A 14,918-nucleotide genomic window follows, 5' to 3' on the forward strand; every position below is an offset into this window, starting at 1 on the left:
GGTTTTATTCTGCTTTATATTTTTTAATTAAATGCAATTGTCCATATAGGTAGGCACATTTACCTGTCAGTGTTCGCATAAACCCTGTCAACACACCACCTAAATAAACCATGAATATTAAGATTCCCAACAGCAGAGCTGGAGAGATGATTAAATAAATAAATCAGTCCATTTTTAAAATGAGTCTGGAGAGATGGCTCAGCAGTTAAGAGCACTGGCTGCTCTTCCAGGAGACTCAGGTTTGGTTCCCAGCACCCACATGGTGGTTCACAACCACTCCAGCTCCAGATGACCCATCGCCCTCAAATGGCTTCCGTGAGCACTGCACACACATGGCATACACTCACGCATAAACACATAAATAAAAATAGAAAGGGGGCCAGGCTGTGGTGGCGCATGCCTTTAATCCCAGCACTCGGGAAGCAGAGGCAGGTGGATCTCTGTGAGTTCAAGGCCAGCCTGGTCTACAGAGTGAATTCCAAGACAGCCAAGGCTACACAGAGAAACCTGCTTGAAAAACCAAAAAAAAAAAAAAAAGAAAGAAAGAAAGAAGAGGAGAAGGAGGAAGATGCCACTGCCATCACCAACTCTCCTTTTGCAGGGTGTCCAAAACCAGGTAATAAGAAGAGCGCTTCCTTATACTTTCAACACTCAGAGCAGGAATCCAAAATGATAAACACAACAGGCATCTAAGCATGCTCCAGAAACACCTCCATGTGGTCTATTGTGTCAGATGTTTGGCTCATGCGGGTTCGTGGAAGAAACAGGGTCATTCTATGATGATTTTTAGCCTTGCAGCTGCAGGGAACTCAAGCCCTGGCGAACTGACTGACTGTAGCTTTGCAAAAGGCTTTTTTATTGTTGCACTATTTACACCCTAGCAAGTCAATTTCCACATACCAAACCCTCTTATCTCAAGCTCCCCAAAAAGACAAATGCCAAAGCAATTCCTAGTCACAGGACAGCTCAGTTTTCTGAGTCCTCCCACAGCCAAGTTTTGCATAGGCTTTGAACATTTAGGAACTCTCATAGAAGATTTACATACTTCCAACCAAAGGTGAGGACACAAAAGGTAGCCGTCACAAAGGGTAGATCCAGGCCCAGGTGCTAACAACACTCCCGGAGGCAAACCAGCTGCCCAGCTCTGCGGGAACTCCCGTCACAGTGGTCAAACATGGCAAGTGTTGCTTTCTGGGGCACTCCTGAACCAGGTTCATTTCACAGTTACTCTCGTGGCATTGGTGAAGTTGGTCAAACTTCTTTTGACTTGCACACCAACGTTTAGTCAAAGCTGAAGCCACAGCAACAAGATCCCCCAGCAGAGGAGAGGTAGAAGCAAGGAGCCAAAGTGGACAGCCTTAGGGCCACCCAAACCCCAACACAGAGAGAGACATCAGAATGTCTGTACAGCTCAGGGGGCACAGGAAAAGGACAATGAGGGCGTGGAGAGCTGGCTGCTCTTCCAGAGGACCTGAGTTCAATCCCAGCTCCTACATGGTACCTCATAACTGTCTATAACTCCAGGGGATTTAATGTCCTCTCCTGACCTCCTCCAGCACCAGGCACGCACATGGTGCACAGACGTATGTGCAAGCAAAATACCTTACACAGTAAAATAAAATAAATTAAAATAAATAAATAAATTTTTTAAAAAGGAGGGAGACTCAGGTCAGGGAGGGAACATATCCATCTAGGTTGTCGATGGAAGTGCCTCCGTTACAAACAGGTAGGCAAAAAGCAAAACCAGTGAGTGGATTTCCAAATTGTCTGCATTTCGGTTTTTTCTTTCGTGGATTTAAAAATGAAGTAGAGGGGTTGGGGATTCAGCTCAGTGGTAAAGCGCTTGCCTAGCAAGTGCAAGGCCCTGGGTTCTGTCCTCAGCTCCAAACAAATAAATAAATAATACATAAAGTAGAAAGGGAGATGAGATGCTGGGTCCAGTGGTTAAGAGCAATTGCTGCTCTTCTGGAGGACCCAAGTTCAGTCCCAGCACCCATATCAGGCAGCTCACAACTGCCATAACTCAAGTTCTGAGGGATCCTATGCCTTTCTCTGGTCTCCTCAGGTACACACACACACACACACACACACACACACACACACAAACACACACACTCATTCACATAAATAAAAAAATTAAATTAATTAATTAAAAAATCAAAATGAGGTAGAAAGGTATCCAGCAGGCTATTTTAACACTTGATTTCCACCTCCAGGCGCTCTCCCAGTGTGCAAGGTGGGCTGGGTCTGAGTCAACTGACTTTGTTTTTAACAATAATCATTACCAAAAGCAAGAAAGAAACATTTGCAGCTCTCCTCAGTGACAGTGACTTAGCAGGGCCTTGTTTCCTGCCCCAGCCCACGCATTTGTGGCAGATCTTGACCTATATCCAGTTTCCAAGTCACACATGTTAGAGTGACTCTCAAAACCACAGGCGGCAGCAGCCTTAGACAGTGTCCCAGCTTTGAGTGACCTTGCTTCAAAGAGATACTCCTGAAAGTCCTTGTGTGGGTGCAATTTGGGGTAAGATGAGTCACAACTTAGAGGTTATTTGAAGGCATCAGAGACACAGTGCTCTTAAACAGGGGACAATCGTCTCCTGTGTGAGGGCTCTGTGACATGAATGCTGGGGACTGAACTCAAGTCATCGTCATCGGGGAGAGCAGCAAGTTCTTATCCACTGAGCCATCTCTCCAGCTTGAAGATTTAGTTCTTACAATAGGCTCTGAGAAGTGCTTTAATTGATGCAGTCTAGAACCGATAGACTCTTTGGGTAGAAATAGGGAAAAAATCATCTCAGATCTTTGCTCCTATTGACAGCATCAAGGACTAATCAATTCTAAGTTTTCTTACTCTTAAAAATTAGTCTCTGCGCCGGGCGGTGGTGGCGCACGCCTTTAATCCTAGCACTCGGGAGGCAGAGGCAGGCGGATCTCTGTGAGTTCGAGGCCAGCCTGCTCTACAGAGTGAGATCCAGGAAGGGTGCAAAGCCACACAGAGAAACCCTGTCTCGGAAAAAAAAAAAAATTTAGTCTCTGCCGTGTGGTAGACCTTTTGAGACTCCCTCCCCTCATACACACACCCGTATGCAGTAAGGCATCTTTATTTTATTTATTATTTTGTTTTGGTGCTGAGAACAAAACAAAACAAAAATACTTACTAGGCAAGTATTCTATCATGAATCTAAATCCCCAACTGTTCTACGTTCTTTTAATTTAGGGGCTTTTCGTTTGTTTGGTTTGGAATTTTTTTTTTTTTTTTTTGCATTTATTTATTTTGCCTGTGTGCATGTGTTTGTGTAGTCAGAAAACAACTTGCCACTAGTTGGGTCCTGGGGATTGAACTCCGGCCTTCAAGCTTGGCAGCAGGCACCTTGACCCACTGAGATATCTTATGGACCTTTGGTTTATTTTTTTAAGCTACTTGAGCACCTCCTTTCTTCCAGTGATTTCTCAAAACAAGTCACTCAAGACCCAGATCAATGTCCTCCGTTATGTGGATGTCATCTCAGTTAACACCCAACCAAAAAAACAAGCAAGCGTATCAGGCAGGATGTAGGATGAAGGATGCAGAGCGAAAAGAAAAGGAACAGGGCAGCTTAACGGGTGTCAGTTGAGTGACAGGCAGTTCCTCTCTGGGCTTTCTCCTGATCTGACCAATTCTGGCGCGCAAGCCAGCTGTGTGCGCTAGGTCCTAGTCAGTACCTCACCTAGGGCTTCAGGCTCCTTGCAGGTGGGAGGGATTGCCCTTCTTTCCCTTTCGCTTTCTCCGGCCACCGAACCTGACGCCGGGGACCGGAACTACAGTTCCCACCTTGCAGCAAGGCAGGAGGAAGAAGGGCACCGAGGGCTGCAAGGAAACCAGGAGAAAAAAAAAAGCAAACACTACCTGCTCGCTAGCCAGCAAGGTGAGACAGGACAGGTAAGCAACAGGTGAACCCAGGAGGTGGAGGCTGCGGGGATGTGGAATGGTGTTGTCTGGAAGGACTCCGCCGCAGGTTTCTCCTTGCAGGGCTTGCATTTTAACTTGAAGCGGGGCTTTTGTGAAAGCCCGGGCACTTTGAGGGGAAAGAAGAGAAAGGAGACTTGGAAACAAGGTTTCAGCTCCAGTTACAGTGGTAAGATGCCGGAAGTAGAATGGCTTTCTTTAGTTGAAAAGACGCAGAAGGGTAAAAAAGTGGTTTGATTGTATCTCTGCGGGATCATCTCTCCGTAGGTGATCTCAGGGGCACCCAGGGGGCCTAGACCGTCACTGGCCTCTTTAAAGCCTTTGGTTTCTTCGAAAGTATAGACTACGTATTTGTGTGCATTTTTATTTGTCTGCCAAAATAGACAGGAGCATTTGTATGCATTTTTATTTGTCTGTCAATATAGGCATGGACTTTTTTTTTTTCTTTCTTTCTTTCTTTTTTTTTTTTTTTTTTTTTTTTTTTTGGTTTTTTGAGACAGGGTTTCTTTGGTGCCTGTCCTGGAACTCGCTCTGTAACCCAGGCTGGCCTCAAAGTCACAGAGATTCGCCTGGCTCTGTCTCCCAGTACTGGGATTAAAGGTGTGCGCCACCACTGCCTGGCTTGGCATGGGCTTTTCTATGGCATCAGAAAACCAAAGAATAAATCAATGAGAGGTGAGGGTGTCTTGGGACAGGAACAGTTTCCTGAACCTCAAATTCAATCACCAAAGTATTTTGGGGATTTTGGTCTCGTGAGATGTTTGGTAAGGAGACCTAGCAAAATGTGTGAGTGGTGGTTTCACTGCCGAAGCACCTGCCCTTTCTGGAATATGCTTGCAGCTTGAAATATCTGCTGAGTTATCATGTGGACTAGGAATTCAACATGCTGCTATGGAGCAATGGGAACTCTGGGAAGGCAGACAGGAACCCTGAGCTCCCCAGGGAACAGTTGTTTTCAGGAGAAATCGAGTTCCTTGAGGTTGAAGCTATTTAAGCACAGGTGAGTGCCGAACAGAGCTGCGCCAAGTGGGAGTGTAGATGCAGGCGGATGGTGTACTTACTGACTGATGGTTCTCAAATCCCATCAGATTCACCCGGGGACATGTGCGTCTGCTGTTTCAATTTTTATCTGTGTGAGTTCGTGTGTGTACACATCACGTGGCAGCCGGAGGTCAACCTCCTGTATTGTCCTCAGGGCCGTCCACTTTGGTTTTGGAAACAGGACCTATCATTTGCCTGGAGTTCACTGAGTGTGCTAGGCTGGCTGAGCAGGGAGCCTCAGGGATCCTTTGTATCCACCTCCCCAGAGACAGGGTTACAAGCACATGGCACTGTGTCTGACTTTTTTTTTTTAATGTAAACACTCATAAAATAAGTTTTTAATGTATTTATTTTTATCCTATGTGTATGGATGGTTTGTTTGCATATATGTCTGTGCTCTGCATGCATGCAGTGCCCATAGAGGCCAGAGACAGCATTGGACCCCTGAAACTGGAGTTTCAGATGTTGTGAGGCATCATGTGGGTGCTAGGAACCAAACCTGGGTCCTCTGAAAGAGCAAGCAATGCTCTTAACTACTACTGAGTCATCTCTTCAGCCCCATAAATTACTATATATGTTAAATTACTATAGATATGTAGACAGGTAGGTAGGTAGATAGATAGATAGATAGATAGATAGATAGATAGATAGATAGATAGATGTATTGGTCTGAGGTAGGTTCTAAGAATATATATTTTTAATTATCTCCTCCAGCTAATTCTGATAATCATTAAGTTTGGCAAATACCAACATTAGAAACCTTTAAGCTGCCAGGCAGTAGTACCAGCACTCGGCAGGCAGAGGCAGGCGGATCTCTGTGAATTTGAGGCCAGCCTGGTCTACAGAGTGAGTTCCAGGACAGGTTCCAAAGCTACACAGAGAAACCCCGTCTCAAAAAAAAACAAATAAAATAAAAATAAAAACCTCTAAACTATTTCCTTTTCCATGCTAGAATTTCCCATGGAGCTCTCCCCCGCCCACCCATCCACCAAGTTTCACTATGCAGCTATCCTAAAGCTTGCTATGTAGACCAGGCTGGCCTTGAACTCATAGAGATCCACTTACCTCTGCTTTCTGAGTGCTGGGATTTAAGTTGTGTGCCACCACACCTGGCCCGGCCATATCTTTCTAACTAAAGTTTTTAAAAATATCCTCAAAATTCTAATTTCCTGTTTGAGAAAAATGGAGCACTACCCAGAATAAAAAGGCTACGTGGGTACCGGCAAGATGGTTCCAAGGCGAAAAGCACCTAAGTTCAATTCCCAGCATCTACTTCAAGCTCACAACTGCCTGTCACTCCAGTTCCAGGGCACCCAAGACCTCTGGCCTCTTCAGGCACAGCGCACTTGTGTACTCTTCCTTAAGCTGGCTTCCCAGTCAAATCTTGACAGTTGTCATGAGTTGACTGGGCAGCTAGGCTTCTGGTGGCTGGGGGCATGTTTTCCACCTGACTGATGGCCAGGGAGTTATTCATGCCAGGTAGCCATTACCTTCACCATCCTACTTTTTGGGCACCTCATCTTCAGGAATGGGATTTCCTCGGGTCTCTGATTCGGTAAAGTTGACTGCACTCTGTTCCCATCAAAGAATGGCCATATCAGTGTGAGGGCTTTTCTGAAGCTGTGTCCACATATACCTGGGGTGGGGGCTTATGGGGCAACTCTCTACGCCTCAACAGTCATTGGCATCCTTCACTGTGGGGCGTTTACCCACCACCCCCACAGCTTCCCAGAGTTTTCTTGAGTGCGAGCAGCAGGAAATATTAGATAGAAGGATTTATAGCAGAGAATCTTGTGGAGATAAACAGATAGAAAATAAAGGATAGCCTCGAGAGGGCCTGGAACCTATTCCAACGGGCCCGGACTGTCTCTGGTCCAGGGTTTTTATAGAGATGCCAAGGGGTGGAGCAAAAGACCTCCTCCCCCAGCACAGCCAAGTGCAGGCCATCTCAGACACCTGCACTCAGGCCCGTGGTCCTGATCATCCTCTATTCGGACCTGCTGGTAAAGCCACGAGGAACCCCAGAACGGGCTCCCACACTTCACTACCCAGCTTGTCTTCTACTGGAGGCCCATTGCAGGAGCCTGGTGGGTGCTCACTAGAGAAAAACTGACTGCCGCCTTTCCTCCCTAGGTCTGTTCTAGGAAGCCAGAGCCATGCAGTTCTCCAGCTCAGCCAGAGCAGCAGATGAGAACGTGGACTATTTGTTCAAGGTCATCCTCATCGGAGATTCCAATGTGGGGAAGACGTGTGTGGTGCAGCATTTCAAGTCTGGAGTCTACATCGAGTCCCAGCAGAACACCATCGGGGTGGACTTCACGGTGCGCTCCCTCGAGATAGACGGCAAGAGAGTAAAGGTCAGAGGAGCACCAGGGGTAGTTCCATTGTCTGAGCTAGAGCCCCTGTTTTAAGTAAGGTATAAACATGGAAGCCATAAAAGAGGATATTGCTACATCTACCTAAAGGTCATAATTTCTACAAACCAAAACTGTGATAAACAGTCAAAGGAGGAATGACAGACTGCAAATATCTGCAATAGAAAGAAAGACTAGGTTCTTTGACACGAAGGGAATTTTGATAAATGTCCAAGAAAAACACCAGCAACTGTGTGATGGTACATATTTATAATCCCAGCGTAAGATTAAGGCAAGGAGATTGAGGCCACATATTGAGTGCCAAGCCCGGCTGAGCTACTACATAGTGAGGACCCTCAAAAATATAGAGTTAAATGAGGTAGTGCATGCTTTTAATCCTCCAACATGGGAGGCAGAAGCAATTGGATCTTTGTGAGTTCAAGGCTAGCCAGACCCTGTCTCAAAAATAAACAGACAAAAGACCAATGACCAAATAAAAAAAAGTGGCCACAGACCAGAAAAAAACTTACTTCACAAATTTTGTAAGAACAAAGTCAGACCCAGCATGATAGCTTGCCACCAAGTCTGATCACCTGATTCCCTTCCCTGGGCCTTAGTAGGAAGGACTCTGCCCTGACCTACACACATGTAGAGGGCAAGAGGTCCATGTGTACACAGATAAGCACTGGAGAATCTAGTCAGACTCGTAGTCTTATCTCTTCAGGGAAAGAGATGTTCCCTCTCTTCCTCCTGGGAAAAAATGTAGTTTGCAAACTGGTGATCCTTTGCTCTCTGTAGGGCCAGGCTTCACCCAGATCCCCCAGAATTTATATTTTTTTTATCCCAGACTTTCCCCCTAAATCTTGAGCATTGCTTCTAAGTCCATTAAACCCATCCTTTAGGAGAGATGCCACTTGTACTTGAATAAACAGCCTAAGTGACTCCCCCCCCCACCCCCCACAAGACATCGTTCCTCTTTGTAGCCTTTGCTGTCCTGGAACTCTCTCTGTAGACCAGGCTGGCCTTGAACTCAGAGATCTGCCTGGCTCTGCCTCCCGAGTGCTGGGATTAAAGGTGTGCACCACCACTGCCTGGCAGGTTCTCTTTTATCTTAGGCCAGGCCAGGCCCAACTCCCACAGGCATTATGTTTACCTCAGTCGTTCTTCCTAGACCCTAAATCTTGAGCACTGTTTGTAAGTCAACAGAATCCATCTTTATGGAGGAAGCCATTTGTACTTGATAAAAAGTCTCAGGTAAACATGTCTTAAGCTTTGTTGTACACAATGGACTGAGTTAATTGCCATCAGAAAACATTCTTCCAAAATTGTGCTGTGCTTAAATAACGGCTAAAATAAACAACCTGGTGTCAGACTCCGAAGGTCTGGCCCAGCACTGGCTAACTAAGTCAGGCTGAACCGAGTTCATTTGTACCTCCCTTACCTGGATCATTTCCCTGCTGACTGTGAGCTTGCCTGTACCCACACATGCTTGTGTACCATGGTGCACCCGTGTGCGTTTGCACACACACACACACACACCCCATAAATAAAATGTAATGACAAAGAACTCACGTATAGATTTATATGTAGATGCCCACTGTTACTCTCAAAGAACTGTAAGTAGTGGGACATCCTGTCACATCCCTGTAATCCTGGCACTGAAAGGGCCGAGTCAGGGAGGTCACAAGTTTGCACCCAGCCTGGGCTACATAGACGTTGCCTCAAAATAAATAAATACCTAAGAAGATATTGGGATCATTGGGAAAATTTTAATATGGTGTAGATAATTAGATGACAGCAGGGAATTGTTGGTATTGTGATTATGTAAATGAATGTTTATTTGTAACCTGGAGTAGTGCTAAGTCCAGAATTCAAAATGTAGAGGCAGGAGGATGACCACAAATTTATAGCTAGCACGTTGGTCTGCTTCATGAGTTCCAGGCCATCCAGGTTACCTCATGAGACCCTGTCTCAAAAAAACTAAAAAGAAACTATCTACTGTATCTGTGTGCTGATGTGCGGCCAGCTGCTAACAAGAGTACCGCGTCTGTGTGCTGATGTGCGGCCAGCTGCTAACAAGAATACCGCGTCCGTGTGCTCATGTGCGGCCAGCTGCTAACGAGAATACCGCGTCTGTGTGCTGATGTGCGGCCAGCTGAAGACACTGGCTATCAAAGAGCAGCACAGGAGGATGCTGAAGGAGGAAATCTTGATAATTACTGAATCGCAGTGATTCAAGACTCATTTTTCTATTCTCTCCTGTTTGGTGACGTGTTAGCAATTTTTCTTTAACGGATAAAAGGGGAGAGGGGCTGGCAAGGCTCAGCAGGTAAAGGCCCTTGCCACCAAGCCTGACGACCCGAGACTGTCTCTGACCTCCACACATGCACTGTGGCATGTGTATGGCCCCCAAGCCTCAGACATGTATTTTTTTTTTTTTTCTGATACTGGGGATTGTGACTAGGACTTTGTACATGTTAAGCAAAATCCTCTTGCCTGGGCCTTATGAGTAGCTGTAATTACCAAGCCAGGCTTAATGATCAGTTTTTATATAAACAGCATAAGCATATGCCAGTGACCAGTGCCCGTCATAGAGACTCATGCCTATAATCTCTTGGGAGGCAGAAGCAGGCAGATCAAGAGTTTCAGGCCAACCTCAGCTACATACTGAGCTCAAGGCCAGCCTGGGCCATATGAGACTATCTTAAAAACAAAAAAGTTTATACACAGGGATAGAGAGATGACTCAGTGGTTAACAGCACTTGCTGCTCTCAAAAAGGATCCAGGTTTGATTCCCAACACCCACATAGTAGTTCATAACAATGCATGCCAGCCGTGAGGTGGCTTGCGCCTTTAATTCCAGCACTTGGGGAGGCAGGGGCAGGTGTACCTCTGTGAGTTTGAGGACATCCAGGATATCCTGGCTATACAGAGAAACTGTCTCAAAAAAAGAAAAAAATCAAAAACAGTCCATTCCACTTCATAACCTCTAGTTCAGGGGTATCTGATGCCCTCTTCTGACCTCTATAGACACCAGGCATAGATGTGGTGCACACACACACACACACAAAAGTAAAAACATATAAAATGATTCTTAAAAAAAATGTTTTTTAAAATTCAGACACTATTGGAAGGTGTATAAGTTGGTGCTGATGCGATCCATGCTTGGGACAATGGAGAACGTTGTGATAAGGATGCTACTGAATGTGAACGGTCTGAGCGGTCCTTTAAAATCAATGCAGTTCAGCCTACACTATCCCTTTTGCCAGGATTCCCCACAACAGGTAAAGTAGAAATATGAACCGAAAAACCCAGGCCAAGGAATGTTTGATGTCAAAAGGAAAGACCCAGAAATAAATAATCTTCCAAGCAGTGGAAGAGCACAGTGATTCCTAGACCAGAAGCACCTTTTGGCCCTGCCTGGCCCTGCTGAATCTGAATACATTGCAGTAAGATGTGGGGATTTATTTGTTCTCGGAACTTCCTCTGTAGACCAGGCTGGCCTCGAACTCACAGAAATCCACCGGCCTCTGCTCCCTAAATGCTGGGATTAAAGGCGTGTGCCGCCACCGCCACTGCCACCGCCACCTGGCTTTGTTCTTTTAAAAAGTATATTACTTATTTGCTGTGTGTGCCTGTGTGGGCATGCCTGCCACTGTGTGTGTGTGTGTGTATGTGTGTATGTGTGTGTATGTGTGAGACAGCTGGAGGCCCACCTGCCAGAGTTGGCTCTTTCCCGCCATCTATTGGTCCTAGGAATCGAACTCAGGTCCTCAGGCTTGGCAGCGGCACCTTTACCCACTGAGCCATCTTGCCAGCCCACAGGAAACGATGCGTAAGGTGACTTAGATGAAGGGATGTCCACGTGGCTCTAACTCCTGTCCTCTCTTCCGTCCCGCAGATGCAGGTGTGGGACACCGCGGGCCAGGAGCGCTTCCGTACCATCACCCAAAGCTACTACCGAAGTGCCCACGCAGCTATCATCGCCTACGACCTCACGCGGCGGTCCACGTTCGAGTCTGTCCCTCACTGGATTCATGAGATAGAGAAATATGGAGCGGCTAACCTGGTCATCATGCTGATTGGTAGGGCATTTCCCTAGCAGTTAGCATTTCTTGACCCGCCTCTGCCCGTGCTCAACTTGCTTTCCTCAGTAGTGGACTATGAAATCCTAAAAGGTGGAGAGCGTGGCCACCGCAGCCAGCAGAATAACCATCCTTGGGAGGCAAAAGGCAGTTGAGTTGACAGGACTAAGTAGCTGGTATGGGTTCAGACTTCAGAAGTCTGACCCCAAGTAGTTTGTTTTAGGCATATTTAAGCACAGCACAATTTGGTGAAAACTTTCCTGGTGATAACTAACTCAATCCCACATGCACAATAAAGCATAAAGTAAACTAAATAAAGATTGGACTGAGTACAGGCGGGGGGTGGGGGGGGGGTGGCGCACGCCTATAATCCCAGCACTCGGGAGTCAGAGGCAGGCGGATCTCAGTGAGTTCGAGGCCAGCCTGGTCTACACAGTGCCCCAGGACAGCCAGGAAACCCTGTCTCAGGAGCCACTCAGATGAATGTGACCGGCCAATGAATGACTACTTATGAGTGTGCCAACTCCTAAGTGAAACCTTTAAAAACCAACTAAAAGGTTCACTGGAAATTGGTCATGTGATCCCAGGTCTCTGGATGATGAGGCAGGTAACTGGAGAGTTCAGGAGGGGCCGGGGAGGTGGTTCAGCCAATGACGCGCTTGCCGTAAAAACATGAGGACTTGAGTTCAGATCCTCAGCTCCCAGGTCAAAGTCAGGTGCTGCAGCACTCATGGACCTAGAAACGGGGAGATCCGTCCAGTTCATAGGCCAGCCAGTCTATCTGAGTCAGTGAGGTCAAAGTTCACTGAGATCTTATCTCAAAAGAAAAAAAGAAAAGTTTGGGAGTCGACTTCTTGTGGTAGGTTATGCTAATGTCTGCCTTATAAGGTTCTTAGGCATATGAAATTCCTCTTAGGATGTCTATCAAAGGGCTGGACATGGTAGTGAGGGACAACTATTTCAGAATTGAGAATTCATCAGCTTCCGGTACGTTTGGTGTTCTATAAAAGCATCAGCAAGGCCTGGGCCACCACCTATGGGCTGTGACTATGTAACCAGGTTCAAGCTAGCCTGGGCTACATGAGAACCTATCTCAAAGAACACAGAGGGGGTGGGCAAGATGGCTGAGTGATAAAGGCACTTGCCACCAAACCTTAAGACTTGGGTTCAATCCCCAAGAGAAATAACTCTTGAAAGTTGTCTTCTGACCTCCACGTATGTGCTGTGGTATATGAGTACACCACACTCCCAACACAACAAATAAATGTAATCTTTTTGTCTTTTTCTTCCTTTTTTTTTCCCTTCAGTTTTTTTTTTTTTGGTTTTTCGAGACAGGGTTTCTCTGTGTAGCTTTGCGCCTTTCCTGGAGCTCACTTGGTAGCCCAGGCTGGCCTCGAACTCACAGAGATCCGCCTGGCTCTGCCTCCCGAGTGCTGGGATTAAAGGCGTGCACCACCAACGCCCGGCTTCCCTTCAGTTTTTTGAGACAAGGTTTCTCTGTGTAGCCCTGGCCAACCTGAAACTCACTCTATACACCAGGCTGGCCTCAAACTCAAAAATTATCCTGCCTCTACCTCCTGAGTGCTGGGATTAAAGGCATGCACCACCACCACCTGGCTATAAATGCAATTTTTTTTTTTTTCCAGACAGGGTTTCTCTGTGTAGCTTTTTGTGTCTATAAATGTAATTTTTAAAAAATTTCAAAAGTACAAAGACAGGCCAGCTGGTGGTGGCCCACACCTTTCATCCCAGCACTCGGGAGGCAGAGGCAGGCAGATCTCTGTGAGTTTGAGGCCAACCTGGGCTACAGAGTGAGTTTCAGGACAGGCTCTAAAGTCTCAAAAACCAAAAACCAAAAAAAAAAAAAAAAAAAAGTACGAAGACAGCAGGAGGAGAAGGGACGGGGGAGGGAGGGAGAGGGTTTGTTTGATAAAGGCAGATTATATCACTGTTATAGTTACACATCTTCCATCTGCAGGAAACAAATCGGACCTGTGGGCGAAGCGGCACGTCCTGTTTGAGGATGCCTGCACACTGGCTGAGAAGTATGGCCTCCTGGCTGTCTTGGAGACATCTGCCAAGGAGTCCCGGAACATAGATGAAGTCTTCGTGCTCATGGCGAAGGAGTTAATTGCCCGCAACAGCCTGCACCTGTACGGGGAGCCCATCCAGCAAGGTCTCTCCCAGGATTCCAGCCCAATATTTGTGGCCCAGGGCCCCAGCGAGAACACCCGCTGTAGTTGCTGAACATGTGTGGGAGGCCAGCGTCTCCAGGTAGCACTGCAGGCCGAGCCCTCCTCCTGGCAGACTGAGGGAAGGGGACGCCGCTGTCCTCACGGACTCCTGGGGACTCCAGGACTCAGGCCCTGGGGGGAAAGGGTTAGGATGGACTTTCCCAGTCCTGGTCTCTGTCTCCCAACACCTCAACTGTTTTATAGTGGAGTCTGCTTCTCTGTTGTACAAAGACAGCCGTGAAAGAAGGAGAGAGCAGCAATATGCAGAGAGGATACTGGAACGTTCTAGATTTGGAAACAGCCAAGGAAGGACGGGGTGAGGGAAGGCCTATAATGAAAAGCCAGACTGCTTCCTGACAGCCACAGCCTGGTCTTCTTCCCGGGGAGCAAGGGCTGTTGGCTCAAGGCCAGAAATGCCATCTTGCCAAATGGTCAGGAACCAGGAGGCAGATGGAACTGGCTCCACCCTGTCGATGTGTTTGACCATGGGTGTGTGTGTGTGTGGAAGAGATGCTTACCCTGAGTTCCTAAAACATTAAATTATCTACTACACAGAAGTCAGTGCTGCATTGAAATTAAAAAGTCTCCAAACAGTGGTGGCGCACGCCTTTAATCACAGCACTCAGGAGGCAGAGGTAAGTGGCTCTCTATGAGTTCGAGGCCAGCCTGGTCTACAGAGAGAGTTCCGGGACAGCCAGGAGTGTACAGAAAAACCCTGTCTCAAAAAGCAAAAAAAAAAAAAAATTGCTCTATAGATTCTTTGCAAACAGTATTGCGTCGTCACCTTCCATAAGATGCAGCCAAAGAACAGCTGCTACCGTCATCGTGTGGTGGGGCGGCCCCCGCTTTCAGAACTACAAACAGAGGGGACAGCACTTGGTGAGCACGTCTAACATCCTAGCTTCGATGCCCAGCACTGCAAACACAAATAATAAATAGATGAAAAAAGTCATAAATTGACACAAATATAGAGGAGGACCAGGCATGGCGGCACAAGACTGTAATCCCAGCTCCTGCAGAGACCAGAGTCACAAGTTGAAGGTCATCCTGGCTACATTACTGAATGAGGCCAGCCTAGGTCTTGTTATGTGATGTGATGTGATATGATATGATATGATATGATATGATAGAGTAGGGATTGGTAATGCAGGCCTGTTATCTCATTTACTCAAGATACCGAGGCAGGAAGATCAAAAGTTTGAGACCAGGGCTGAAGCAATGGCTCAGTAATTAGCAGGGACTGCTCGAGCCAAGG

General features: G+C 46.8%; 1 protein-coding gene across 2 annotated transcripts; it reads left to right on the forward strand.

Annotated features, from left to right (window-relative positions):
• Positions 1-3,727: 3,727 nt before the first annotated feature.
• LOC114701537 (ras-related protein Rab-19) lies at positions 3,728-14,220 on the forward strand. Of its 2 annotated transcripts, none has more exons than XM_037203631.1 (4): positions 3,728-3,922; positions 7,124-7,311; positions 11,246-11,429; positions 13,408-14,220. In XM_037203631.1, exons 2-4 carry the CDS (start codon positions 7,147-7,149, stop codon positions 13,674-13,676), a joined length of 618 nt encoding a protein of 205 aa, XP_037059526.1. In that variant the 5' UTR covers positions 3,728-3,922; positions 7,124-7,146; the 3' UTR covers positions 13,677-14,220. The 2 variants fall into 2 exon arrangements, with proteins under 2 accessions (XP_037059526.1, XP_037059525.1); XM_037203630.1 differs by having other exon boundaries at positions 3,732-3,922; positions 7,124-7,347.
• The last annotated feature ends 698 nt before the right edge of the window (positions 14,221-14,918 follow it).

Source organism: Peromyscus leucopus, chromosome 3, assembly GCF_004664715.2.
Source record: "Peromyscus leucopus breed LL Stock chromosome 3, UCI_PerLeu_2.1, whole genome shotgun sequence".
Taxonomy (NCBI): Eukaryota; Metazoa; Chordata; class Mammalia; order Rodentia; family Cricetidae; genus Peromyscus; species Peromyscus leucopus.

Coding starts and splice junctions, on each gene's coding strand:
- LOC114701537 (XM_037203630.1), top strand. CDS start 7,147: ATGCAGTTCTCCAGCTCAGCCAGAGCAGCAGATGAGAACGTGGACTAT. Junction 7,348..11,245: donor TAGACGGCAAGAGAGTAAAG/GTCAGAGGAGCA, acceptor TCCGTCCCGCAG/ATGCAGGTGTGGGACACCGC. Junction 11,430..13,407: donor CCTGGTCATCATGCTGATTG/GTAGGGCATTTC, acceptor TTCCATCTGCAG/GAAACAAATCGGACCTGTGG.